A 27,722-nucleotide genomic window follows, 5' to 3' on the forward strand; every position below is an offset into this window, starting at 1 on the left:
CTTTGATATGTTACACTCGGTCCCCTCCTCCAAATCGTTAATATAGATTGTAAAGAGTTGGGGACCCAGCACTGACCCCTGCGGAACACCACTAGTTACTGATTGCCAGTCTGAGAATTAACCATTTATCCCAACTCTCTGCCTTCTGTTAGATAGCCAATCCTCTATCCATGCCAGAATATTACCCCCAATCCCGTGATTTTTTATCTTAAGCAATAATCTTTTGTGTGGCACCTTGTCAAATGCCTTTTGGAAGTCTAAATACACTACGTCCACTGGTTCCCCTTTATCCACCCTATACGTTACTTCCTCAAAGAACTCCAGCAAATTTGTCAAACATGACTTCCCCTTCATAAAACCATGCTGACTTTGTCCTATTAAATTATGATTATCCAAATGTCCTGTCACTGTCTCCTTAATAATGGACTCCAAAATTTTACCTACCACAGATGTTGGGCTAACCGGTCTATAGTTTCCAGCCTTCTGTCTACTGCCCTTTTTAAATAAGGGTGTTACATTAGCAGTTTTCCAGTCTGCCAGGACCTTTGCTGAGTCCAGGGAGTTTTGGAAAATTATTACCAATGCATCCACAATCCCTACCGCCACTTCCCTCAAGACCCTAGGATGTAAGCCATCAGGTCCAGGTGATTTATCCGCCTTGAGTCCCATTATTTTACCGAGTACCACTTCCTTAGTGATTTTGATTGTGTTTAGCTCCTCCCCCCCCTATAGCCCCCTCTTTGTCCAGTGTTGGGATATTCTTAGTGTCCTCTACTGTAAAGACTGATACAAAATATTCATTGTGTTTTTGCCATCTCCATATTTCCCACCATTAATTTCCCGGTCTCATCCTCTAAGGGACCAACATTTACTTTAGCCACCCTTTTTCTTTTTATATAACTATAAAAACTCTTACTATCTGTTTTTATATTTTTTGCTAATTTACTTTCATAATCTATCTTCCCTTTCTTAATCAATCTTTTTGTTATTTTTTGCTGTCTTTTAAAGTTTTCCCAATCCTCTATCCTCCCACTAGATTTGGCTACCTTATATGCCCTTGTTTTTAGTCAAATACTATCCTTAATTTCTTTACTTAGCCATGGATGGCTGTCTTTTCTTTTACACCCTTTTCTTCTCAGTGGAATATATATTTTTTGGAAGTTGTAAAATAACTCCTTAAATGTACACCACTGATCATGTACACCCTTTAATCTATTTTCCCAATGCACTCTACTCAATACCGCTCTCATACCTTCATAGTCTCCTTTATTCAAGCTTAGCACGCTTGTTTGAGATCCAACCTTCTCACCCTCCAATTGAATATGGAATTCAACCATGTTATGGTCACTCATTCCAAGGAGATCCTTTACTAGGACATTTTTCATTAATCCTGTCTCGTTACACAGGACCAGATCTAAGGTTGCTTGCCCCCTGGTCGGTTCGGTTACATACTACTCAAGAAACCCATCCCTAATACACTCAAGGAACTCATCCTCAAGGCAGCCCTGCCCAATTTGATTTGTCCAATTAATATGACAGTTAAAATCCCCCATAATTATAGATGTTCCCTTATTACAAGCCTCAACTATTTCTTGATTGATACTCCGTCCAACAGAGTTGCAACTGTTCGGAGGCCTATAGACTATGCCCACTAGTGTTTTTTTCCCCTTATTATTCCTTACCTCCACCCAAACTGTTTCATTATCCTGATCTTTTCACCAAATATCATTTCTCTGTATTAGTGATTCCTTCCTTTATTAACATAGCCACCCCACCTCCCCTTCCTTCCTGCCTGTCCTTCCTGATCGTTAAATAACCTGGTATGTTTAATTCCCAGGCATTGTCACCCTGGAGCCATGTTTCTGTAATGGCCACAAGATCATACCCATATGTAGTTATTTGTGCCATTAACTCGTCTATTTTGTTATGAATGCTACGTGCATTCAGATAGAGAACTTTCAAATATGTTTTGTGACACTTAGTTCCTGCATTTGCCCTTTTTATTACTTTACCTTTTACTCCATACCTTCTGCCCCTTCCTGACACGCTCTGGTTTTTAATTTCCCCACTGCTACCTAAGTCTATGACCTTCTCTGTTGTCATTTTTATTATTTGCTCTCTAGGAACCTCCCCCCCCCACTAGTTAGTTTAAAGCCCTCTCTACAGCCCTAGTTATATGATCCGCCAGGACTCTAGTCCCAGCATTGGCCAAGTGAAGCCCGTCCCAACGGAACAGCTCCCTCCTGCCCCAGTACTGGTGCCAGTGTCCCAGGAAGCAAAACCCATTTCTCCCACACCAGTCTTTGAGCCACGCATTTAACTCTCTAATTTTATTTGTCCTAGCCAAATTCGCTCGTGGCTCATTATTACCCTTGAGGTTCTGTTTTTTAATTTGACCCCTAGCTGCTCATACTCCTTTAACAGAACCGGCTTCCTAGTCCTATCTACGTCGTTTGTACCAACATGAAGCACGGTGGCATAGTGGTTAGCACTGTTGCCTCACAGCGCCAGGGACCCGGGTTCGAATCCGGCCTCGGGCGACTGTCTGTGTGGAGTTTGCACATTCTCCCCGTGTTTGCGTGGGTTTCCTCCGGGTGCTCCGGTTTCCTCCCACAGTCCAAAGATGTGCAGGTTAGGTTGATTGGCTATGATAAATTGACCCTTAGTGTTAGGAGGATTAAATACGTGGGGTTACGGGGATAGGGTGGGATATGTGTTGGTGTAGGGGTTATGGGGATCGGGTGGTATATGTGTCGGTGCAGGCTCGATGGGCCGAAATGGCCTCTATCTGCACTGTGGGGTTTCTGTGATTTCTGTGAACTGGATCCACCCCCTCCCACTGCAAGTTTCTTTCCAGCCCAGAGGAGATGTCCTTAACCCTGGCACCGGGTAGGCAACACAGCCTTTGGGACTCTCGCTCTCGGCTGCAGAGAACTCTATCTATCCCCCTAATAATACTATCCCCTACCACTACAACATTTCTATTTATTCCCCCCTCTTGAATGGCCCCCCGTTCCACGGTGCTGTGGCCAGGTTGCTCATCCTCCCTGCAGTCCCTGCTCCTGTCCCCACAGGGAGTAAGAACCTCGAACCTGTTGGACAAGAGCAAGGGCTGCGGCTCCTCCAGCTCTACCTCCTGGATCCCCGTACCTGCCTCACTCATCGTCACACCGTCCTGTGTGCGCTGAACTTTGCACACCGCCAATAATGGTGCCCCAAATGGGGCGATACCGAATTTTTCCCCCTATGTCTTGTTTAGAAAACGATCTTGTTTTATCTTTCAAAATGGTGTATGTTTATATGTGGTTGGAGACGGCATGGGGGAAAAGTTCAGTTGGTAGCGCCTCCCGTTAGCGCCTTAAGAGGGCGCTAAGTGGGGCGCAAACCAACTAGCGCCCGGGCGCGGCACTGCCCACGCCTCCCGCAAAATTCAGCGGGAGGTTAATGGTGGCGCTAAACGGTAGCGCCCTGCGGCGCTGCGCCACTGGCGATGACATCATTGTTGTGCGCAACGCCCCGGCCACGATCTTCGGGAGCGCCCCCTGATTTACTGCCAGACACTATGTCCGACGGGGTCATGGGGGGGCGTAACTGCGGCCGGGGAGGCGCAATTTAAAGGCGAGGTGCGGGGCAGCCATTTTTGTTGCTGGCCACCTGTCCGCACCTGCCTGCGCTCCCGCCCCCCGGCCACCTGAAACAACCCCCCCCCCCCCCCTCGCGGAGTGCCAGCTGCGCTCCAAGAGCCCGGCACTTCTCTTGAGTACCGGGCTCTTCTGCCTGCACTCCCGATCCCCAGGGGCCCAGCTGCGCCCCAGGTCGCGCTGTACAAGGCCCCTCCCCTTTAAGAAGGGGAGGAAGGCGTGCGATACCGCGGCGCGACGTGCCGCAGCGTGTGGCGCTGTGGCACATAACGCTGCAATATTGACTCACAGCGCCCAAGAGGAATGCAGGGCGCTTCCAGTAGCGCCCCGCTTCCCTCTTGGGGCGCAACCACTCAATTTCCGGCGCGGGGGCGCTAATTTTTCCGGGGCGCTACTTTTAGCGAAGTTAGCGCCTCAATTGGGGCGCTACTCAATTTTTAGCCCCATGTCTTTTATTTTCCAAAATGTATTAGTTTAAGCAAAAAATAAACATATCAGTTTCACTTTTGAATATGTTACAAAACGTTATGGAGACACTACATAAAAATAGAAATAAAATGAAAATTGTGTAGACTCTGAAAGAGAGTAAAATAGCTATAGGTAGCATTGGTCTGCTCGAGCCATGTTTATGTTTAGTGTTCTGAGTCTGCATTAAAATTCGCGTTCTAACTAGTGCAAAAATAAAAGCTGCTCAATATTTTTAAATCAGGACCATCTCTCATTTTGGCGTCAATTTTACTAATTTCATCCATTGGCGTTTTAAAAATATGAAACTTTCAGTTTTTCCATGATTATTTGGTAAGAATGCCAGATTGGTGTATCCTGTGGCGATCTCCATGAGCACTGTAAATTACATTCTTGGTTGACTTGCAGTCATTTAGGAGCAGGAAGGGGTGTTCTCTTCATTGCCCGTCTCTGAGCCAGGACAAGTGAGCATACCAGCCATGCTGTTTTGGTTCAAGCTTTTGAAGTTTGAAGGTTGATGTATCCAAGCTTTATTAAATGGATTGCCAGTGGCTACATCACCTGAATTTGGATGCTGCATGAAGAAATACTTGCGTGAAATGGTTGGGTTTCAAAATCTGCACCACTTTTCCTCAAGTAAGCAGAATTTTGAGATTTGGGTTATTGTGTCCAATTCTGGGCACTGCACTTTAGGAAGGAGGTGAAGGCCTTAAAAAAAGATTTACAAGAATGGTTTCAGGGATGAGGGACTTCAGTTACGTGGATAGACTGGAGAAGCTGGGGTTGTTCTCCTTAGAGCAGAGAAGGTTGAGAGCAGATTTGATGGAGGTGTTCAAAATCATGAGGGGTCTAGACAGAGTAGACAGAGAGAAACTGTTCCCACTGGCGGAAGGGTCAAGAACCACAGGACGCAGATTTAAGGTGATTGGCAGAAGAACCAAAGGCGACATGAGGAAAAACTTTTTTATGCAGCGAGTGGTTAAGATCTGGAATGCACTGCCTGAGAGGGTGGTGGAGGGTGATTCAGTTGTGGCTTTTTCAAAAGGGAATTGGATAAGTATCTGAAGGAAAAAAAATTGCAGGGCTACAGGGAAAGGGCGGAGGGAGTGGGACTAGCTGAAGTGCTCTTGCAGAGAGCCGGCATGGACTCAACTGGCCGAATGGCCTCCTTTTGTACTGTAACCATTCTATGAATCTATTCTATGATTTCCTAACAAGAGTTGCAACTTATGCACCACTATGCTCATAATTTTGCTAACTATTGCAACCCAACAATATCACAATGTTATTTACATTACCAACAATGTGAACTATCCCAATTACCTAACAATAATAAATAGGGGTGGAAAACCTGAGGACAGGACTGCCATATTCAATACTGAAGCTGGAGTCCAAACAGGTCTAATTTGGCTTATCTCATCCTGTAATTCCCAAGTTCTAATTTTGTTATAAAATGCAGAATTAAAGTTTTAATGAATTCTAGACACAAAATAATGAATACATAATTTTTGATCTTGCAAAAATGTGTTTTATCCTTCGTCTGTCCAGCATTTGTTCACTGACTGACCTGGAATTCTGCTAAAAGGGTGGATAATGTGGACATCTTAGTAGCTTCAATCAATACTGCAGCTGGCTTGTAGATTGTGTTAAAGTATAACCCAACGTGGGACAAAATAGAGCTCATTGTTCATGCATTTTATTACATATGGGGCCATGTAACCATAACCATACTGGTATTTGACACTGTTAGGATTTTAACGTCACTGCACCTATATTTTTCCAAGGGCTTTCATTTATACAAAAGTGCATTTGTTCTATGTTTTCTTTTTTCTGTAGTTTTTGTTTTTGGCATTGGTGTAATGTTGCTACATTGCTGGGTTTTTTTTTCAGATATTCAGGACTAAAGCAGTGGAACTAGGGGAGAAGCTTCTGCCTGCTTTTAACACACCTACTGGAATCCCTTGGGCTCTCTTGAACATTAAAAGGTAACCAGTGCAGCTGTAAAGCATTCTGTTCTCTTTTCATAAAGTTGCTGGGTGTCATTGTTTAGTTTATTAATGCATTAGTATCTAAGAGGAATACAAATCAGCATTATCAAAGTTAAAGGCACCTACTTTAGTTTCTCTTCCTGTATTTTCTGTGAGCTGTTCCAATTATTATGTTATTAAACACACAGCAAAAACTTTTTGTTCTTCCTCTCGTTGTCTCTTCTCCCCCGCCCGATATTGACTCGTATGGAGTCGTCTTGTGTGAGCCTACACAATGAGTATTTACAGGCTGTTGGACCATGGAGAGTGGGGAGTATCACAGCTGATTCTGATCCTGTCCCACCCCATGTCCTGGAATTTCCAGCAAAGGCCACAATCACAGAAGTGGGGACTCTGGCTAATTCCCCTCTCCCAATTACCTGAAACCTTCCTGTTCTGAGAGTCAGTTTCACATTGGACAGTGCAATTACTAACTTCAGCCATTAGGACTGCTCAGGATGAAAGTTGAATGAATTGCTTGATGGCGAATGTCATGCTTCTGTAGGCTCATAACAATGTATTTTACCTGCATTTTCTCCCCTCCAGAGCACTGACCAGATACTCATATTTGGTTTTTACCAGCTACTTTATTCAAAAAGCCAATTTTTGGAAAGGAAACTTTTTGATGAAACCAAAGTGTTATTAACCCATTTATTGTCACTGTCCAGACTTTTGATCAATTTACAGTATTCTTAAATGGAGAAGGCCAGGTTGAAGAAGCACTTTCATTTTGAATCTTGTCTAACACCTGGAATCACTCCAATGTGTTTGTCTAAGAGCTGCTCTGTTTATACAGGAGTTAACTTGGATGCCAATGTGGAGCCACAGCGTGGAAATAAAATAAATACCAATTAGATACTGTTGTGCACTTGGCCAGTATTAATGTTTCCAATCTGGGCACCTCTGGATCACACTCTTAGATGGGCGCTAAAGCTTTGACATTTGTATAACTGAATGGAAAGTAAAATCAGGTGGGGTGTATAATGCTCTTTCAAGCTCAAGTCTGTCCAAGACTTAAATATTGCTTCCATATCTGGAAATCTCTTCTAGCAACTCTTGCATTCCTGGACGGGATACAACAATTTGTGTTTATATAATGTAGTAAAACATCTGAAGGCACAAGCTTGCTGTCTGATGCACTTATCCCCCTCTCTCTCACCTCCAATCTCTTGCAACCCTTATTGTCTGTCTTTCTTTTATCGATCTGCTGTGGTCAGTGCTGCTCCAAAATCCCCCTCAATCCCTCAACTCCAAATATACTTTCCTGTTTGCAGCTCCTAATCTCTCCATCCCCACTAAATTGAAATCACTAAATTGCACCAACTCAAATTGTAACTTATTCTTTCCCAGGATATCAGAACAGTAGATCTCCTTGCCTCCTCCAGTCTCTGGTCCCTCTCCCAATCTTCAGGCTTTTAAAATCTAATCTAATCAGTGCTTTCTGATTTATCTTGTCTTTTCTTTTACCTATTTCAAGCTTGGTAGTGTCCTACAAATGTGGGCCTTGGGCCTTCACCTTAGTTTCTCAATGATTTAGGTTGTGACAAAGCTTCAGTGCTGCATGGAAAAGCTGTTCATACCTGCATGCGCCACCACCTACTGTTGCACATAAAACTTCAACGTTTTCAGTGCATTCTGACATCAACTCATCAGCTTACTATGAAAAGGCAGAATATTTTTTACCAGTCTCGAACATAGATTCTGATGTACCATCAATGAAAGATCGTGAAACTTGAACTTGATTATAGCTTTGTTACAGCCAGTGTTCAAACTCAAACTATGATCGTCTTAAAAACTGTGTAGTTTACAAAACTTGTGTCTGTGCACAGTTTGATTTGAATGGTCAAACATTTCATTTTTGAATGTGCGGTCATTGCTTGTTTTTCAAAATATAACTTCGGTTTGGTGAGAGTTTGGAAATGTATTGAATTACCTGTAACAAGATCCAATCAAAAATATGCAACAAAAGAACCTGTATGATGTAAAGTCTAAACATTCTGAAAAATAATGAACAAAATGTGTACACATCGCAGTAAATTGTTCTTTTCAAATGGTGCCTAATGGAGTTTTGTTTTATTAATGGGGCTGCATTTGTAATTGAGATTTGCTAATGAAAATCATCTTCCCTTGGACAAGCTTGGAAGGGCATTGTCCATGGATCAAATAAAATGAGTGATTCATAGAGAACAGTTAGGAACAATTAGCTGTTGTACACCGTAGCTGTTGCTCAAGGACAAATAGACTATTTGGAACAAATCTATTTGCCTAAATCAGGGTAAAATATAATTTTTAAATGATTTAATAATTGTACTCATCCTTGTTATAAAAAAAAATACGTAGGTATTACTTTAGTAATTTGGCTCAGTCAGCCTTGGTGTATCAAAACAAAAGCAAAATACTGTGGACGCTGGAAATCCAAAATAAAAACAAAATGCTGGAAACACACAGCTGATCAGGCAACATCTGTGGAGAGTGAAACCGAGATAACGTTTCCGGTCGATGACCTTTCATCCCAACTGGAAGAAGTTAAAGATTTTTTTTTATTTGTTCACGGGATGTGGGCGTCGCTGGCAAATCCAGCATTTATTGCCCATCCCTAATTGCCCTCGAAGGTGGTGGTGAGCCGCCTTCTTGAACCGCTGCAGTCTGTGTGGTGAACATAAGAACATAAGAAGTAGGAGCAGGAGTAGGCCATATGGCCCCTCGGGCCTGCTCCGCCATTCAATAGGATCATGGCTGATCCGAATCTAGACTCGTGTCCACTTCCCTGCCCTCTCCCCGTAACCCCTAATTCCCTTATCTGCTAGGAAACTGTCTATCTCCATTTTAAATTTATTTAATGTTGCAGCTTCCACAGCTCTCTGGGGTAGCAAATTCCATAGATTTACTACCCTCCGAGTGAAGAAGTTTCTCTCATCTCAGTTTTGAAAGGGCAGCCCCTTATTCTAAGATTATGCCCCCTAGTTCTAGTCTCACCCATCAGTGGAAACATCTTCACCGCATCCACCCGATCAAGCCCCCTCACAATCTTATATGTTTCGATAAGATCGCCTCTCATTCTTCTGAACTCCAATGAGTAGAGTCCCAACCTGCTCAACTGAGTGAACCTTCTCTGAACCGCCTCGAGAGCAAGTATAACTTTTCTTAAATATAGAAACCAAAATTGCACGCAGTATTCCAGGTGTGGCCTCACCAATACCCTGTATAACTGCAGCAAGACGTCCCTGTTTTTATACTCCATTCCCCCTTGCAATAAAAGCCAAGATTCCATTGGCCTTCCTGATCACCTGCTGCACCTGCATACTAACTTTTTGTGTTTCATGCACCAGGACCCCCAGATCCCTTTGTACTGTAGCACTTTGCAGTTTCTCTCCATTTAGATAATAACTTGCTCTTTGATTTTTTTCCGACAAAGTGCATAACCTCACACTTTACAATATTATATTCCATCTGCCAAATCTCTGCCCACTCACTTAGCCTGTCTATGTCCTTTTGCAGGTTTTTTATGTCCTCCTCACTCACTGCTTTCCCTCCCATCTTTGTATCGTCGGCAAACTTGGATATGTTGCACTCAGTCCCTTCCTCCAAATCGTTAATATAGATTGTAAAGAGTTGGGGTCCCAGAACTGCCCCCTGCGGAACACCACTAGTTACTGATTGCCAGCCCGAGAATGAACCATTTATCCCAACTCTTTGTTTTCTGTTAGATAGCTAATCTTCCACCCATGCCAGTATATTACCCCCAATCCCGTGATTTTTTTATCTTGATCAGTAATCTTTTGTGTGGAACCTTGTCAAATGCCTTTTGGAAGTCCAAATACACTACATCCACTGGTTCCCCTTTATCCACCATGTATGTTACGTCCTCAAAGAATTCGAGCAAATTTGTCAAACTTGACTTCCCCTTCATAAAACCATGCTGACTCTGTCCTATTAAATTATGTTTATCCAAATGCTCTGTTACTGTTTCCTTAATAATGGACTCCAACATTTTGCCAACCACAGATGTTAGGCTAACTGGTCTATAGTTTCCAGCTTTTTGTCTACTTCCCTTCTTAAATAAGGGTGTTACATTAGCAGTTTTCCAATCTGCCGGGACCTTTCCTGAGTCCAGGGAGTTTTGGAAAATAATCACCAATGCATCCACAATCCCTACCGCCACTTCTCTCAAGACCCTAGGATGTAGGCCATCAGGTCCGGGGGATTTATCCACCTTAAGTCCCATTATTTTACCGAGTACCATCGCCTTAGTGATTTTAATCGTGTTTAGCCCCTCCCCCTTGTTTGTCCAGTGTTGGGATATTTTTAGTGTCCTCTGCTGTAAAGACTGATACAAAATATTTGTTCAGCGTCTTTGCCATCTCCATGTTCCCCACCACTAGTTTCCCGGTCTCATCCTCTAAGGGACCAACGTTCACTTTAGCCACCCTTTTTCTTTTTATATAGCTGTAGAAACTCTTGCTATCTGTTTTTATATTTTTTGCTAGTTTACTTTCATAATCTATCTTCCCTTTCTTAATTAATCTTTTAGTTATTGTTTGCTGGCTTTTAAATGCTTCCCAATCTTCTATCCTCCCACTAGATTTGGCTACTTTATATGCCCTTGTTTTCAGTCGGATACTATCCTTTATTACTTTACTCAGCTACAGATGGCTGTCTTTTCTTTTACTCCCCTTTTTCCTCAGTGGAATATATTTATCTTGAAAGATGTGAAATATCTCCTTGAATGTAGACCACTGCTCTTGTACCGTCTTACACTTTAATCTGTTTTCCCAGTCCACTTTAGTCAATTCTACACTCATACCCTCATAGTCTCCTTTATTTAAGCTCAGTACGCTGGTTTGAGATCCAACTCTCTCACCCTCAAACTGAATTTGGAATTCAACCATATTATGGTCACTCATTCCAAGGGGATCCTTTACTAGGACATTTTTTATTAATCCTGTCTCATTACACAGGACCAGATCTAAGATTGCCTGCCCCCTGGTTGGTTCAGTTACATACTGCTCAAGGAACCCGTCCCTAATACACGCTATGAACTCTTCCTCAATGCTGCCATGCCCAATTTGATTAGTCCAGTCAATATGAAAGTTAAAATCCCCCATGATTATAACTGTTCCCTTATTACAAGCCCCAACTATTTCCTGATTTATACTCTGACCAACAGAGTTGCAACTGTTAGGAGGCCTATAGACTACGCCCACTAATGACTTTTCCCCCTTATTATTCCTTATCTCCACCCAAACTGTTTCACTATCCTGATCCTTTGAACCAATATCATTTCTGACTATTGCAGTGATTCCATCCTTGATTAACATAGCAACCCCACCTCCCTTTCCTTCCTGTCTGTCCTTCCTAATTGTCAAATACCCTTGTATGTTTAGTTCCCAGTCATGATCATCTTGCAGCCATGTTTCCGTAATGGCCACCAGATCATACCCATGTGTAGTTATTTGTACCGTCAACTCGTCTATTTTGTTACGAATGCTGCGTGCATTCAGATGAAGAACTTTCAAATATGTTTTCTGACTATTTATTCCTGCTTTTACCCCTTTTACTACTTTACCTTTATCATTATACATTCTGTCCCTTCCTGACACGCTCTGGTTTTTAATTCCCCCACTGCTACCTTGCTCTATTGCCTTCTCCGCTGTCATTTTTATTTTTCGCTCTCTTAAAACCTCCCCCCCCCCCCCCACTAATTAGTTTAAAGCCCTCTCTACAGCCCTAGTTATGCAATTCACCAGGATTCTAGTCCCAGCACTGTCCAAGTGAAGTCCGTCCCAACGGAACAGCTCTCTCCTGTCCCAGTACTGATGCCAGTGTCCCAAGAAGCAAAACCCATTTCTCCCACACCAGTCTTTGAGCCACGCATTTAACTCTCTAATTTTATTTACCCTAGCCAAATTTGCATGTGGCTCAGGTAGTAATCCAGAGATTATTACCCTTGTGGTTCTGCTTTTTAATTTGGCCCCTAGCTGCTCAAACTCCCTCAGCAGAACCTGTTTCCTTGTCCTATCTATGTCGTTGGTACCAACATGGACCACGACAACTGGATCCTCCCCCTCCCACTCCAAGTTTCTCTCCAGCCCAGAGGAGATGTCCTTAACCCTGGCACCGGGTAGGCAACACAGCCTACGGGACTCTCGCTCTCGGCTGCAAAGAACCTTATCTATCCCCCTAACGATACTATCCCCTACCACTACAACATTTCTTTTAACTCCCCCCCACTTGAATGCCCCCCCCCCCCGCTCCACGGTACACCCACAGTGCTGTTAGTGAGGGAGTTCCAGGATTTTGACACAGCGATGATTAAGGAATGGCGATATACTTCTAAGTCAGGATGGTGTGTGACTTGGAGGGGAACTTGGAGGTGACTGTGTTCCCATGCGCCTGCTGCCCTTGTCCTTCTAGGTGGAAGAGGTTGCGGGTTTGGGAGGTGCTGCCAAAGATGCCTTGGTGAGTTGCTGCACTGCATCTTGTAGATGGTACACACTGCAGCCACGGTACGCCAGTGATGGAGGGAATGAATGTTTAAGGTGGTGGATGGGGTGCCAATCAAGCGGGCTGCTTTGTCCTGGATGGTGTTGAGCTTCTTGAGTGTTGTTGGAGCAGCACTCATCCAGGCAAGTGGAGAGTATTCCATCACACTCCTTCCTTGTGCCTTGTAGATGGTGGAAAGGCTTTGGGGAGTCGGGAGGTGAGACACTCGCCACAGAATACCTAGCCTCTGATCTGCTCTTGTAGCCACAGTATTTATGTGGCTGGTCCAGTTAAGTTTCTGGTCAATGGTGACCCCCAGGATGTTGATGGTGGTGGATTTGGCGATGGTAATGCCGTTGAATGTCAAGGGGAGGTGGTTAGACTTTCGTTTGTTGGAGATGGTCATTGCCTGGCACTTGTGGCGCGAATGTTACCTGCCACTTATCAGCCAAAGCCTGAAAGTCGACCAGGTCTTGTTGCATGCGGGCATGGACTGCTTCATTAGCTGAAGCAGTCCATCATTTTAAGCAAGTCCGGGGCCAGGGAAGAAAGGTGACCAAACGCAGATTGGGTGATTGTTTTGCTGAACTCCTCCATTCAATCCGCAAGTGTGACCCTGACCTTCCAATCACTCACCATTTTAATTCTCGGTCCCATTCACACTCTGACCTCTCTGTCCTCGGCCTCCTGCACTGTTCCAGTGAAGCTCAATGGAAGTTCCAGGAACAGCACCTCATCTTTCAGTTAGGCACTTTGTAGCCATCCGTCCTCAACATTGAGTCTAATAACTTTTGATCATAACCACCATTTCCATTTTCTTGGACAGCGGGTGCTGGTAATGATTCTGCTGTTGTCATTTACACCTTCTCTGGACCCATCTTTTGTTTCTTGTTGCATTGCCACCTGTTTTTTGTCTTGCACCATATCCTCCATCCTATCACAGACATTCCCTTTTGTTCTTTGCCCGCTCCCCTTGCTTTTTTCCCCCACTGGCTCTGCACTTGTCCACAGATGCTGCCTGACCTGCTGTGTGTTTCCAGCATTTTCTGTTGTTATTTCAGTCTTGGTGTATGTCCTCCACGTGCCATGTTCTCGTATCCCTTTATCATCTTCTCCATTAACCACCTATCTAACTTATTCTTAAATGTAGATATGATCTCTGCATCAATCACTAACTTTGGGTAGTGCGTTCCACAGCATCACAAATTAGTGAAGTTTATGAAACTTAACTGACCTTGCATTTTGCTGTGCCAAAATTCTACTACTTCATTTTGGGTTTTTCCTAAAGCTGAACATATGTAGGACGTGCGGAATTACCCCTCGCCCCGTCCAACAGGTTATAGAGTTCGGGCTTGAGACTTATGAGAAATTACACCAGACACACGGGTTCTGCCTTTAACCTTTTATTGTTCCTAAGACAGATTCAAAACCCCAATCAGTATTCGAGCAGTTCACCAATAATGTTGCAGAAATCATACATACAACCACCCGCGGATGATCAGTCCAGCATTGATTGCCGGCCACGTTCTTTCGACTGCAGCAGCTCTTCACCTTGAGCCAATCAGCCAGGCCCCTCCTTCCGACTGCAGTGCCGATACTTTTCGTCACTGGTTTTTATACAGTTTTCCTTGTTTTTTTCCAGTAAATCAATCATTCAGAAATGGTGAAATGTTCCTTTTAATGCTCTAACGGAGTTGTTTGAGCTGTCAATCTTTCACACTCTCACATCCTGTGTGGCTATCCATTAGTTGCCTTTGTCAAAGCCCAAAATTGTTCATTCGCTCAAAGTTTACAAAAGTGGCAGAAAACCACTTGGTTACAGTTCATGTGTTACGTCGTATCCTGCATTTCAAAACGTCAAAGGTTTGACTCCTCCCCTTTAGCCACCAAAAATCATTTTGTAATCTTGTAGCCTATTTGTTGTAGACACATTGCCTGCAAATCTAAAGGGGTTTGTTTATCTCATTTGTCTATGACTACCCGCCCCCCCCCCCCCCCCCCCAGCAGTCACAGTGAAAGACCGTCTGTTACAACTTTATTTTACTTCAAAAAAAAAACCTTTTGGCCTGGCAAAGCATTTCAATATAGACCAAAATTTAAAAATTAAGGGTTTGTGTATGCTTACAATATTGTGAACAGTCTATGGGCAGGATTTTCATTGGGCCGTGGAGGTGGGATTAGAGGCGTGTGGGGGGTTAAAATCTCGAAATCGGGGGGCACGAACCCATCCCACCTCCATGCCAGTTTCAAAGGAGGCGGTTACCCGACCTGTCCTGGGACCTGCCTCCCCGAGGCGGGAAGGGGATTAGTGCCAATTAACTGCCTGTTAACAGGTAGTTAACAGGCAGTTTTTAGCCTAATCCCTATTTTTATTGCTGAAGTGTGGGATTCCCGACAGCTCCAAACCACGGCAAGTTAGCAAGGCGGACCGTCGGGCTCAAGGGCTTGGAGGGTTCGAGATGTCCGGTGTTCAGGTGAGTGATGGGTGCATCAGTGCAGAGGTAAGTGCATTTGGTGTGTGTAAAGTGTTTAAATAAGTTTTACTTACATTTACTTACCTTTACAGCCTTCCTTCAAGTCTCGGGAGTCCCTCATCTCACCAGCACAGAAAGGCCGTGAGCTGTCAAAAGTTGCAGCTTTCAGTTTTCTGTTATGGAAAGATCTCTAAATCAGCCTGAGAGGAAGGAATTAACTTGGAGTACAGATTGTCAGTGTTTGACAGCTTCAAACAGCTGTCAAATGCTGATATTTCATCTGCCAAAAGCTTTTGACAGATGAAATGTCAATCTGTGACATCACCTGTTGTTGGGTGGCCCTTAATTGGCCTGCTGAGCTCACTGGGCGGGCTCAACAAGGTCAATCAAGTGAAAATCGCGTGGATCAGCCACAACTCGATGGAGGTGGGACTACAACCCCAAAAGTTGTAGTCCCGCCTCCTCAATGAAAATCCAGCCCAAACTCTCCAACCATATACCTGTAATCTCACTACATTGTCAGCACAGTAAAACAATGTTCTTTATTGGATTGTAATCGGACTTCATGAACAGCGCTCTGCCATCATTATTTGGGTTCAGCTATATAGTAGTAATGCTGAAAGCCATCTGTGTATTCTTTTGTGATGTGAATTTGCTCTTGTAATGTATATACCTTTTAAGGGGGGAACTACTTTTTAACAGCTCATGTATACTGCAGTACCAGCAGTAACCACACCTGTATATAGCACTGAGTAGTAATCTGTACAGTTCAGTTCCAGAGTGAGCCACGTTGAGTAAACACCTGTTGTACCGTTCCCCTGCCGTCTTGTGTCTTATTACTCTCGGACACAACATTGGCGACGAGACAAATTCGATCCTACCTGCAACTCTGCATCACCTCCCAGGGATTCGTTCCTGGAGACCAGTAGATTGGAGGTCAAGGCCAGAGACACGGGCGTCGACCACGGGCAACCGCCCAGTCATCCAGCGGAGACTCGAGAATTGCAGGGGAGGCTGTTGAGAGCCAGGCTTGGCTTTCCAGTCGCAGTGGTCCAGCGAAACGGGCTGGCAACAGGTAGTGCGCAGACCCTTCCCGGACAGCGGCAGGCTAGAGCCCGACCGAGCGGCACAGCAAAGGGCCGAGCAGCGTCGACGGGGGAGAGAGAGAGAGGGCAGAGCGCACAGGGCGCAGCCAGTGTTCAGGGGCCGGGCAGCAGCGCAGGAGAAGCGTGCGAAACCTACAGGGCACCGCCATTGCCACGAGGACTGCCGAGAGCGGCGTTGGCAGCAGCGGGTAGGAAGGAAAGCGCGGGAGATGCCATTTTAAACCACACCCAAAATGCCGAAGAGTGGCAGTATCACCGCATTTGACAATGAAGTCGAAGATTGGACTACATATGTCGAACGAATAGAGGTATACTGCAAGGCAAATGAGGTGTCAGATGACAAAGCGCCGGTATTGTTAAATTTAATGGGTGCAAAGACGTATGGCTTATTACGAAATCTAGTAACCCCAGCGAAGCCAGTGGTGGAAAAGAGTTTTGGAGACAGTGACGATACTACAGGAACATTTAAACCCCACACCGCTGCTGATAGCAGAAAGATTCAAGTTTCACAAACAGAACCAGCATAAGGATGAAAGCAATGCTGAATATTTAACAGAACTGCGCAAACTATCGAAACACTGCCAGTTTGGAACGGGACTGGCAGATACCTTAAGGAGGGACAAGTTTGTGTGTGGGCTTCAAAGTGAAGGAACCCAGAAACTGCTTTTATCTGAAAAGGACCTTACGCTGGACAAGGCTTTCAGCATTGCGGTATCATATGAAGCAGCAGCACGGGGCGCTGCAGGATACAACAGAGACCGCAAGAATATGGCACAAACGAAATGTCATACAGAACAGAGAAGTGCTATCGCTGCGGCAGAACAACACACGACCACAATGATTGCTGGTTCAAAGACAAAGTGTGCAGACAGTGTGGAAAAGTAGGACACATAGCACGAGTTTGCAGGTCGGGAAAGAAAGCCAGCAATAAGAAATCTCCAAAAGTAAAGTACAAGAAGGCACATAAGGTGACGGAGAATAGTTCAGACGAACAAAAGAGTGATACCGACTCCGAAAACAGGGAGCTGCGTTGTCTGAAACTACATAATGTGGTCAAAACGGAGGATCACCGAACCATTTGGGTCACTCAAGCTAGCAGGAGTCCAGGTAAAAATGGAATTGGACACAGGATCAGCCCTAACAGTCATAAACCGACGGGACTACGAGCGGCTATTCTCACATATACCCTTGAGAGACACAAAAATGATTTTGAAGACTTACACGGGGCAAAAAGTCTACCCCAAAGGAAAAATAAGGGTGACCGTTATATATAACGGTAAGGAAACACCAAAACTAGACCTGTATGTATTGCAAGATGGAGGACCACCATTACTGGGACGTGAATGGATCCGGAAAATACAGCTGGTTTGGCATTCCATACAAGCACTGACTGTGGCTGCCAAAAAGGATGACGACGTCACACCTGGGCGACTGTCAAAGATCATAACTGACGCGAAAGAAGTGTTCCAGCAAGGACTCTGAACACTAAAAGGCATGACAGCAACAATTAAAATCGAAGAAAACGCAAGCCCAAAATATTTTAAGGCCAGACCGGTACCTTATGCGATCCGCCCAGCCGTCGAAGCAGAGCTGGAGAGTTTGGAACGTTCAGGAGTACTGTCCAAGGTAGACTGGAGCGAGTGGGCTACACCCATCGTCCCTGTGATGAAAAAGTCGTTGAGCAACACGCCTGGGAACCAAGGAAGGTTTGCATCTGTGGGGACTTTAAGGTAACAGTGAACCCTGTCCTTCACACCGTACAATATCCACTTCCGCGAATTGAAGATATTTTCGCCTCGCTGTCTGGAGGGAAACGCTTCACTAAGATTGATCTGGCCCAGGCGTATCTGCAAATGGAGGTAGAAGAAGCATCAAAAAAATACCTCACAATCAACACCCATAAAGGTCTCTACCAATACAACCGGCTGGTATTCGGGGTAGCATCAGCTCCGACTATTTGGCAAAGGGCAATGGAACAAGTCCTGCAAGGGATCCCAGGGACCCAGTGTTATTTGGACGACATCCTGGTCACGGGCGAAAATGACAGTGATCACCTCGCCAACCTGGAGCAGGTGCTCACTAGATTGAAGCAATATGGGCTCCGAGCTAACCGCCCCAAATGCGAGTTTTTTAAAAAACAGATCTCGTATTGTGGCCACATTATCGATAAAGAGGGGTTACATAAGTCCCCAGAAAAGATTGAGGCAGTAGTTAAGGCTCCAGCACCGGAAAACGTGTCGCAACTGAGGTCGTTCCTCGGGCTGGTAAACTACTACCATAAGTTCTTGCCAAATTTGTCTACAATACTACACCCACTGAACACCCTACTGCAAACTGGGGTGCCATGGAAGTGGAGTGATGAATGTAAACGAGCTTTCCAGAACAGCAAAACACTAATCACATCGCAAGAGGTATTGGCCCATTTCAACCCGGCACTACCAATTCAGTTGGCGTGTGATGCGTCACCCTACGGCATTGGAGCGGTGCTGTCGCACAAATTCTCGGACGGCTCAGAGAGGCCAATAGCCTTTGCGTCACGATCACTAACCTCAGCCGAGCGTAACTACGCCCAGATTGACAGGGAGGCCGTCAGCCTAGTGTGGGGAGTGAAAAAGTTCAATCACTATCTGCACGGGCAGAAATTCACCTTGCTGACTGACCACCAGCCTCTTGTCTCCATTTTTAATCCGAAGAAGGGCGTTCCGGTGATGACTGCGCAACGACTACAAAGATGGTCACTCTTTCTAGGGGCGCACCGCTATGAGATTGAATATAAGGGCACGAAACAGCATGGAAATGCTGGTGGGCTATCACGCCTGCCACTGCCTACTGCGGAGGAAGCACCCGCAGTGGATCCTGTCGAAATATTTCATTCGACTATAGTTGAATACCTACCGGTAACTAACGCTCATATAGAAAAGGAGACCCGAAATGACCCGACACTGTCTCAGGTATATGATTTGACGGTGAAGGGATGGCCAGCACATGGCGACTCACTGTTGTCAGCATTCTCGACAGGAAGAGAACAGCTGTCAGTGTGCCGGGGGACCTTGATGTGTGGATCCCGAGTGGTAATTCCACCCAAGTTAAGGGATAGCGTGCTCAATGAGCTTCATGAGGGTCATCTGGGAGGGGTAAAAATGAAAAGCCTTGCCAGGGCTTATGTGTGGTGGCCAGGAATCGACAAACAAATCGAGGACCTGACCAAGAGCTGCTCAGGATGCCAGAAAGTCCAAAATGCACCACCACATGCCCCTCTACACCCATGGGAGTGGCCCTCATCTCCATGGCAACGGGTGCATATTGATTTTGCTGGTCCATTCATGGACTCAATGTTTTTAATAGCCGTGGATGCGCACTCGAAATGGCCTGAGGTCATCAAAACGTCCTCCACCACCACGGAGAAAACTATTGCAGTCCTACGGACCATTTTTGCCAGCAATGGCTTGCCAGAACAGATTTGCTCTGATAATGGACCACAGTTTGTGTCCGAAGAGTTCCGGAGGTTTATGAAGAAGAATGGGGTAAGGCATTACACATCCGCCCCGTATCATCCAGCCACACATGGATTGGCTGAGAGGTTCGTACAAACCTTTAGAAGGCAATAAAGGCTATGTACAATGACAACATTCCGCTGCAGCATAAGGTGGACAATTTCCTGTTCGCCCACCGGAATGCGACACATGCAGTCACCAACCAGGCCCCGGCCATGATGTTCTTTAACCGAAGGTTAAGATCTCGCCTGGATTTGCTCAGACCAAACGTACGAAGAGATGTTGAGAGTAAGCAATTCCAGCACATCCATGAGAAGCCAACAAGGAGCTTCAGTGTAGGGCAACCAGTCTTGGCCCGCAACTATCGAACAGAAAAATGGCAGCCAGGAACGATATGCACACGGCAGGGCCCACTAATGTACACAGTGGACGTTGGGGAGAACATCGTGAGACGCCATGCTGACCAGATCCTAGAGTCACAGGAACAAGTCAACCCCACGTCTCGCCCATACGTACCTCGTGAGGATCCCGACGTACAGGTCGCATCTACCCCAGACACAGTAGCATTGGAAGCTGATGACCCAACCGACGACAGGGTGCCAGAACCGCCTCCGCATCAAGAGCGAGACACTCGGGAAAGGCGCTATCCAGAAAGGATCAGGAAGCCTCCCCAAAGACTGAATATATAAATGGACTATTTTCAGCTAACGTTGTATGTCAACAGTGTTAATTGTAATTAGTTTGACATTTAATTGTTAAATGAGTGTTATGGTATTGTTAATCTAAAAGGGGAGGTATTGTAATGTATATACCTTTTTAAGGGGGGAACTACCTTTTACAGCTCATGTATACTGCAGTACCGGCAGTAACCACACCTGTATATAGCACTGAGTAGTAATCTGTACAGTTCAGTTCCAGAGTGAGCCACGTTGAGTAAACACCTGTTGTACCGTTCCCCTGCCGTCTTGTGTCTTATTATACACGGACACAACAGCTTTCATCACTTACGAATGCTGTATTGGATTTTCACCAAACAGCTGCTTATGCCCTTTTAATGGGTCGGATTTTGCTCTGTGGTGGACGAACGGCGCCAGCCGTTCATTACACTTATACTTGCCCACAGACTTTCTATGGACTTTTGCGGTGATTTGAAATCCATTTCAGGGGATCTGAGACCTGTGTGAATAGGGCAAGCAACTGTGTATCTCTCTAACCAATCAGATTGAAGAATCACTAATGAGCAGCACAGAGTCTGACCTAGGAAGTGTCAGTTAGAATATTGAATTCAATGTCAAATCAGGAACAGAAAGCAAAATAAAGAGAGGGAAAGAAAGATGGGATTAAGAGAGAGATTTAAAGAAAAATCTCCAACACTAATTAAAATTTGAAGGAATGAAACTCCACACTTGTCAAAGTCAAAGTTAATTTTCCAGTACCAGAGAAGTTGTTCGACAGTAGTTAAGACTTATCGCACATTAATAATGTATTTACACAGAAATGGACAAGCCCTAACTTTTTCTTGCATGTTTAGTGGGTATCTATCATATAACTACCGCAACTTCATGCCATTCCAAGTATTTGAATACCGAGTTTCTTGGCAAGATACTGTTGCAGTGCAGCTTCTGGAGGAGCAGGACAACTTTGACAGCAACTTCCTGATTTCTGTGCTTAACTGCACATGTGCAGTCGCCGGATGTTGCTGTCCAATTTACTGTAATAACAGATGGTCTTAAATAGCTTTACTTGATTTTCAGCTGAGCCAAGGGGAAGAAGTACTCCAGGAGTGTCAGAAAATGTTCCTGTTCAGGACAAATGACATTCTATAGTAATTTCAACATGTAGCACAACTCCTCCACTCCAGTGCAGTACTGAGGGAGCGCTGCACTGTTGGAGGTGCCGTCTTTCGGATGAGACGTTAAACTGAGGGCCCGTCTGCTCTCTTGGGTGGACGAAAAAGACCCTATGGCACTATTTCAAAAGAGCAGGGGTGTTATCCCTGGTGTTCTAGCCAATATTTATCCCTCATCAACATCACAAACAGATTATCTGATCATTATCACATTGCTGTTTGTGACAGCTTGCTGTGCACAATTTGGTTGCCATGCTTCCTACATTACAACAGTGACTACACTTCAAAAGTACCTCATTGGCTGTAAAGTGTTTTGGGACATCTGGTGGTCATGAAAGGCACTATATAAATGCAAGTCTTTCTTTATTAAAATACAGTACTACAAATTTTTATGCAGATCACTCAGTTGGTTTGGATGTATGGAGTATGATCGACTTTCAAGCTCCTTCATCAACCTTTGAAACTTTTTGTTCAATTCTGCTAAAATTGTATTGGGGAAAAGTTATTTCCTTGAGTGTTAGCGAGCACTTCTTTGCTTTATATTCTGGCCTCCATTAGACCAGGTTTAGGGTTAGTATATGCAGCAAAGGGTAAAAAGTTGTTTTTCCAATGACCACTTAATACACAGCAGCTTAATTTTTTTAAAGAGTTATTAATTCTAACAGCATAAATATAGATTTAGTAGCAATCAAATGATGGCCAACAGTAGTTGTTCTTCCACTCACATCGTGTAAAATCTAATTGAATTCTTTCAAATTGCTTGTGAAATAAACCCTCTTTCTACTTTCAGTCTCTGGTTATAAGGAGATGCAATTGTGCCTCCTTTCTTCTCTTACTCCCCATCCTCCTCCAAAGAGAAAGGACCTGTCCTGCTTCCCTTAAGAATGCATGTTGAAAAGATTAAACTTACTAATGTCTCACGGTAACTGATCTCTGATCATCAAGGCTTGCAGGAGCAGTCAAACTTCAGATGCAGAAAGCTTTAAATTATTCCATTTATTCTGACCAGGATTTCCACTTCTTACATTGATATGTTATTGATCAATTAATGATGGAATAAACTGTCGTGATGTAATTTTCTCTGAAGAAATTTGTAAACTCTGCGAAATCCGGCACAGGCTCGACAGGCTGAATGGCCTCCTACTGTGCTGTAACGATTCTATGATTCTATAAAATTCAAATTTCTTTGTAATTAAATTTGGATAGTGTAGCTGGGAGCTGGAAACATCCCAGACTGTTGGAAATAAACACACATTGGCTTCATCTCAGCTGTTAATAGTTTACTAACACTCTGAGGCTGTTGTTCAATAATTTATGTGATGGTGTAGTCTAGGGACATAAGGTATGTATTGTGGCCAACTATTTCTGCAGCGTTGAACTGTTGGATACTAAACATTTTGATCTCCTTAATTATGCCTCAGACCCTAGTCTGAGAGCAGGACAAATGTGGAATCCCAGTCATTAAATACTTGACTCATCAATCCCATAGAAAGGTGACCACTGTCTGTCTGTTTAGAACAGTGTCCTTTAACATTAGTCTAGGCTGGATTTGAATAGAGGAGACCAATAAAATGAGAATTTTCTTTCTCTTTTGGATGTAAATGTGTTTGGGCTGTCTCAAACTAGTTCTTTAGGCCCACAGCACAAAACTGATAATTTTGTGCCAAATGATGTGCAATTGCCAGAGGCCATAAGGATGGCAAACTGGGCAGTGGGAATCATGGCAATTATAGAACAGAGGGAGTCCACTTGGCCCACTGTACCAGTGCTAGTTCCTCAATGGAGCTGCATACTCTAAATCCCACTTCCTTGCTCTTTCTGTGTGTCTTTATACATTCCTTTTCAAAGACTTATCTAATTCACTTTTAACTGATATATTCTGTCACTTTCAATGTCCCTCCTGTGTATAGAACACTCCTTCTGACTTTCCCCTCATTCTTTTTCTGGTAATCCTCAGTCTCTGCCTCCTTGTTACTGATTCACCAAACAATGGAAGCAACCCATATTTACCCTCTCAAAATCTTTCATAATTTTGAAAACCACTATTGGATCTCATTTACCCTCACTGTTCCAGTGGAAAAAAGATCCAGTTTTTTGCACCTTTTTTCATTCCTGATACCATTGTAGCGAATCGTTGCTGTACTCTTTCCACGGCCCTAATATTCTCCTTATAATCAGATGCCCAGAACTTTAGATCAGCAAATTGGACTGCATGACATCAGGAATGGTGAAGAAGCCTGTGTGTCTGGGCCTTTACCTTTATTTTTGTTCAGCAGAATATCTGGTCGGTCTGCAAAAAATTGCCATCATCCTTGATTTGCCTACCTATGCAACTGGGAAATGCACACATGTTCCGTTTGATATGAAATGCACACACACTCCCCATTTGGGATACAGCCCACTTACCTGAGCCCAGACAAGTTCTGCACAGGTTGGTAAGAGTCAAGCTTTAGGGACTCCCACCTGTACATCAGAGTGCTGCCGGGGATTAACCGACGAATCTACACAATTCATCAGGACAAAACACTGGGGGGAAACTTCCTGCAGCTTGAATAGCTAGGATCACCCAACCTGTTACAGTACTGGCATGCAGTGCTGTCCAGAGCAGAGTGGAAACAATCTAGATCAACAGTAGCTGATGTATCCCCTTAGGTTCCACTAGTGAGCTGGGTTAGTTTAGCCAATCATCAATAGTGCAGTATGCTGGAAATTTCAACTACTGGGGCGTAAATTGGTCAATAGCAGTACGCCGCCTGTTGTACACCCCGCTCGGTTTTCCTTTCCATTAATTTCTGATGGCGCTTGTTTTACGCCCCGCAGAAGTTGAAAGTTCCACCAATAGTGTAATAAAGTCCTGCCTGGATGAGTTGTTAGAATCTGAATTCTGCCATAGAGGACTGACTCCGCTGCAATCTTTTAATCTGCCAGTGTGCCATCTTGCATCGTCTCATCGTGTCTATAGCACAGAAACGAGCTGTTCGACCCAATATGCCGGCGTTTCTGCTCCACACTATGCTCACGACCTTGATGGGTTTTAAACTAAAGAGTTTTTTAATAGCTTATTTCTTTGTCTTGTGCCAATGTAATCACGATCATAGCAAAACTTCCAATTTACATATATATGCTTTCTCATTCGTTATTGTCTAATTGAGCTTATGCACAGGCAAAGCACAACTTGCCCATGTTGTCTCTGAAGCAAATTCAACTGCTGCAGTACCTAAACTTCCAATTATTCAGATTGTGTGAAGTCTGTGCCTTAAATATTACACATACGTGCCATTGATGTTTGCATAATCACTGTTCTAATGGCCCAGGCTGTGCAGTGTTTTTAAATCATTTTCAAAACTACAGGAAACATGTTAATGGATTTTCAACAAAAAAAGCTATGAAATGTAGCAACCTGAGGGCTTACAAGAGTGATAGTAATGGATTGTAATTCAAAGCTAAAGGACAAGGACATTATTATTTTAGGTGCGCTATAAGAAAACTGAAAGCTCTAGCAAGTTGAATCTGTAAACTCCATTAGTCTTGTAAAAGCCTTCTTGGTGCCTCTAATGATATTAAGGATACTCATACCAATATCTGCTAAGCAAGCAATGAAAAGCTGAGAGTTTTTAATGTGATGTGCAGGTTGTACCACACAACATATTTTTTGTATTTGCAAAAAATATTATAACCAGCTCAATTCAAAATATGTGGTCCAGTGTCAAGGGTAACAGTTTAATGTTTTCATATATAGGGTAACAGTCCTGTGTAAATGCTTATTTATCTTGAAATTTACATAAAACGTTGACTATCTTGATTCAGATAGTAGCATTTTCTTAATTTTAGCTAGTGAATTTTCAGTGACTTCGCTCTCAGTAAGTTAGAGGAGGGGCTGTTTTATGACGGGAGTGTAATAGCATGTATCCCAATATATTTATTAAATATTAAATTCAATATGTGAGGTGTGTGTTTCATTGCAAACTCATTATAAATGCCTGTCATACCTGTTACTCCTATACCTGGTGCTATGTTGGGTATTTTTGCTATTATCAATGTCATACTGTGCGACACACAATAGCTACTATTTTATTGTTGCAGTACATCATCCTGAGATGAGTAATCTGATCACCAGGTTCCTATAAATCACTCAATGTTTTCTGGAAAAGATATTTCAGCTACCTTTTTTTTCTCGGTAATGAAATTTCTAACACCAAAAATAAGGATTTAATCAAAATAAAACATTGAAAAGTTATATATTTCACAACAGGGTGTTTGAATTGATCCATGAATTCCCTTTTGTGTCTTTTAATGCCTTCATTAAAGTTTTTATTTCGAGACCTCGTCTTCGCCCAAAAGCCAGAACGGTAACTCCGTGAGCTGAATTTGGATTGTGCAATCAGAGCATCTGCAGTGTACCAACTTCTCAGGATGCATCAGTACTGTTCAGTCAGCCGTACTGATGGGATATTTTGCTTTACCTTCCAGCACTTGCTACCCAATAGCTTTTGCACAAATAATTTTGAAAAACAAGCAGACAAATTTGATAAGCTTTACTGAGGTCCAGTTTATCTTGAGTGGTTTCTAACTGCATTGTGTGTGTGAGTGAAAACTGACAGTATTCTGATTGCACACCTGTTGTAAGTTCTGCATTTTGTTCTTTAAACTATAAGAAGTGTCTTGAACTGAGGGGGGGGAAGCAAGAGACACACACATAAGTCAGAGAGGAAGAGAGAGAGAGCATTTTGTTCATTTATTGTTAATTTAGTTTTCAAAAACACCAGTTGACTTTTGAATCTAACTAATTAGCTCACCTGGGTTCTGTTTACAATAAAGGCCACTGCTAATTGCGTACACCTGTGGGACAGATTCTAATTTCTCGCACATATGAGACGGGGAGAGACGGAGGAAAGCACAAATACAGAGAAAGGCTGATAAGCAGTTGGCTTAACTCCTAATTTGATTTCTTGTAAAGAAAAAAATTGAATTTTGTAAGTAGGAGACAGATAAGAAGGGGAGGGGATGAGGGAAGCTGAGGGGGCATTGGCCTCTTGACACCCACCCTTGAATGAGTAGATGGAAGGTGAGGTGAGTGACAGTGGAGCAAGTGGTTGAGTGGGTCATCCAGTGAGGGGGGTGGTAGGAAGGGCAGTGAATATATACAAAGGTGAAGAAGTTGGGGACACGATGGAAGCAAAGAGGTAGGGGGAAGAGATGGAAACATAGCTGTTGGTGCCACATTTACTCCACAAGCCTCAACCCGCAGTCTGTAGCTGTGTTAGCTCCTCCACCCCCCTTTTCCCCCTATAACACATAATAACACTTACCATCTTCAACCTTCAAGAAAAGAAGAACCAGCAGGGGACAGATCGAGAAGGAAAAAATAATTAAGGGGTGAGAAGTAGCAGAGAAGAGCAAGAGAGATGGAACAACCACCTGCATTTATATAGCACCTTTAACATAAAACCATTCCTAAGGCACTTCCCATTAACACCAATCCGAAAAGGGAGATATTAAGAGGGGTGACTAACAACTTGGTCTTAAAGGATGAGTGTGAGTTGGAGAGGCTTAGGGAGAAAATTCCAGAGCTTCGGGCCTAGCCTGCGAAAGGCACGGTTGCATTAGGTAGGGCAAAGGGACTGGGTGATGGTTAAGAGGCCAGAGTTTGAGGAATAGCGCACTCTTGGAAGGTTGTAGAGCTGGATCAGGTTACGGAGATGGGAAGGGGTGAGACTATGAAGGGATTTGGAAGTGAGGATGAAACTTTTAACTTGGAGGTATTGGGGGACTGTGAGCCAATATCAGTCAATGAATATAAGGGTGATGGGTGAGTGGTACATGGTCCAGGTTAGGAAATGGGCTACAGAGTTTTGGCTAAGCCTAAGTTTATGGAGGGTAGAGCATGGGAGGCTGGCCAGGAGAGCACTGGAATTGTCAAGTCTGGAGGTAATAAAGGCATGGATAAGATTTCAGCAGCAGATGGGTGAGGCAGGGGCACAGTCGGGTAATATAACAGAGGTAACAGTAAACGGTCTTTGTGATGGAGAGGATATGGGGTTATAAGCTCAGCTTGGGGTCAAATAGATTGTGAACTGCCTGGTTCAGCCTGAAACAGTGGCCAGGGAGAGGAGGGAATCGATGGCAAGGTTACAGAGCATGTTGGGGGAGGGGTGACAAAGACCGCGACTGTGATCTTCCCAA

At 44.0% G+C, this 27,722-nt stretch overlaps 1 protein-coding gene across 2 annotated transcripts in view; it reads left to right on the forward strand.

The window, feature by feature from the left end:
* The window catches only part of LOC147112720 (mannosyl-oligosaccharide 1,2-alpha-mannosidase IA-like), a 454,464-nt gene that overhangs the window by 371,042 nt on the left and 55,700 nt on the right, over positions 1-27,722 (forward strand). For both annotated transcript variants that reach the window (XM_085997309.1, XM_085997308.1), the window contains exon 5: positions 5,997-6,091. In XM_085997309.1, the coding sequence (XP_085853435.1) occupies positions 5,997-6,091 (95 nt within the window). The remainder of the gene's footprint in view (positions 1-5,996; positions 6,092-27,722) is intronic.

Source organism: Somniosus microcephalus, chromosome 9, assembly GCF_052327205.1.
Source record: "Somniosus microcephalus isolate GS21.2 chromosome 9, FLI_Smic_1.0, whole genome shotgun sequence".
Classification (NCBI taxonomy): domain Eukaryota; kingdom Metazoa; phylum Chordata; class Chondrichthyes; order Squaliformes; family Somniosidae; genus Somniosus; species Somniosus microcephalus.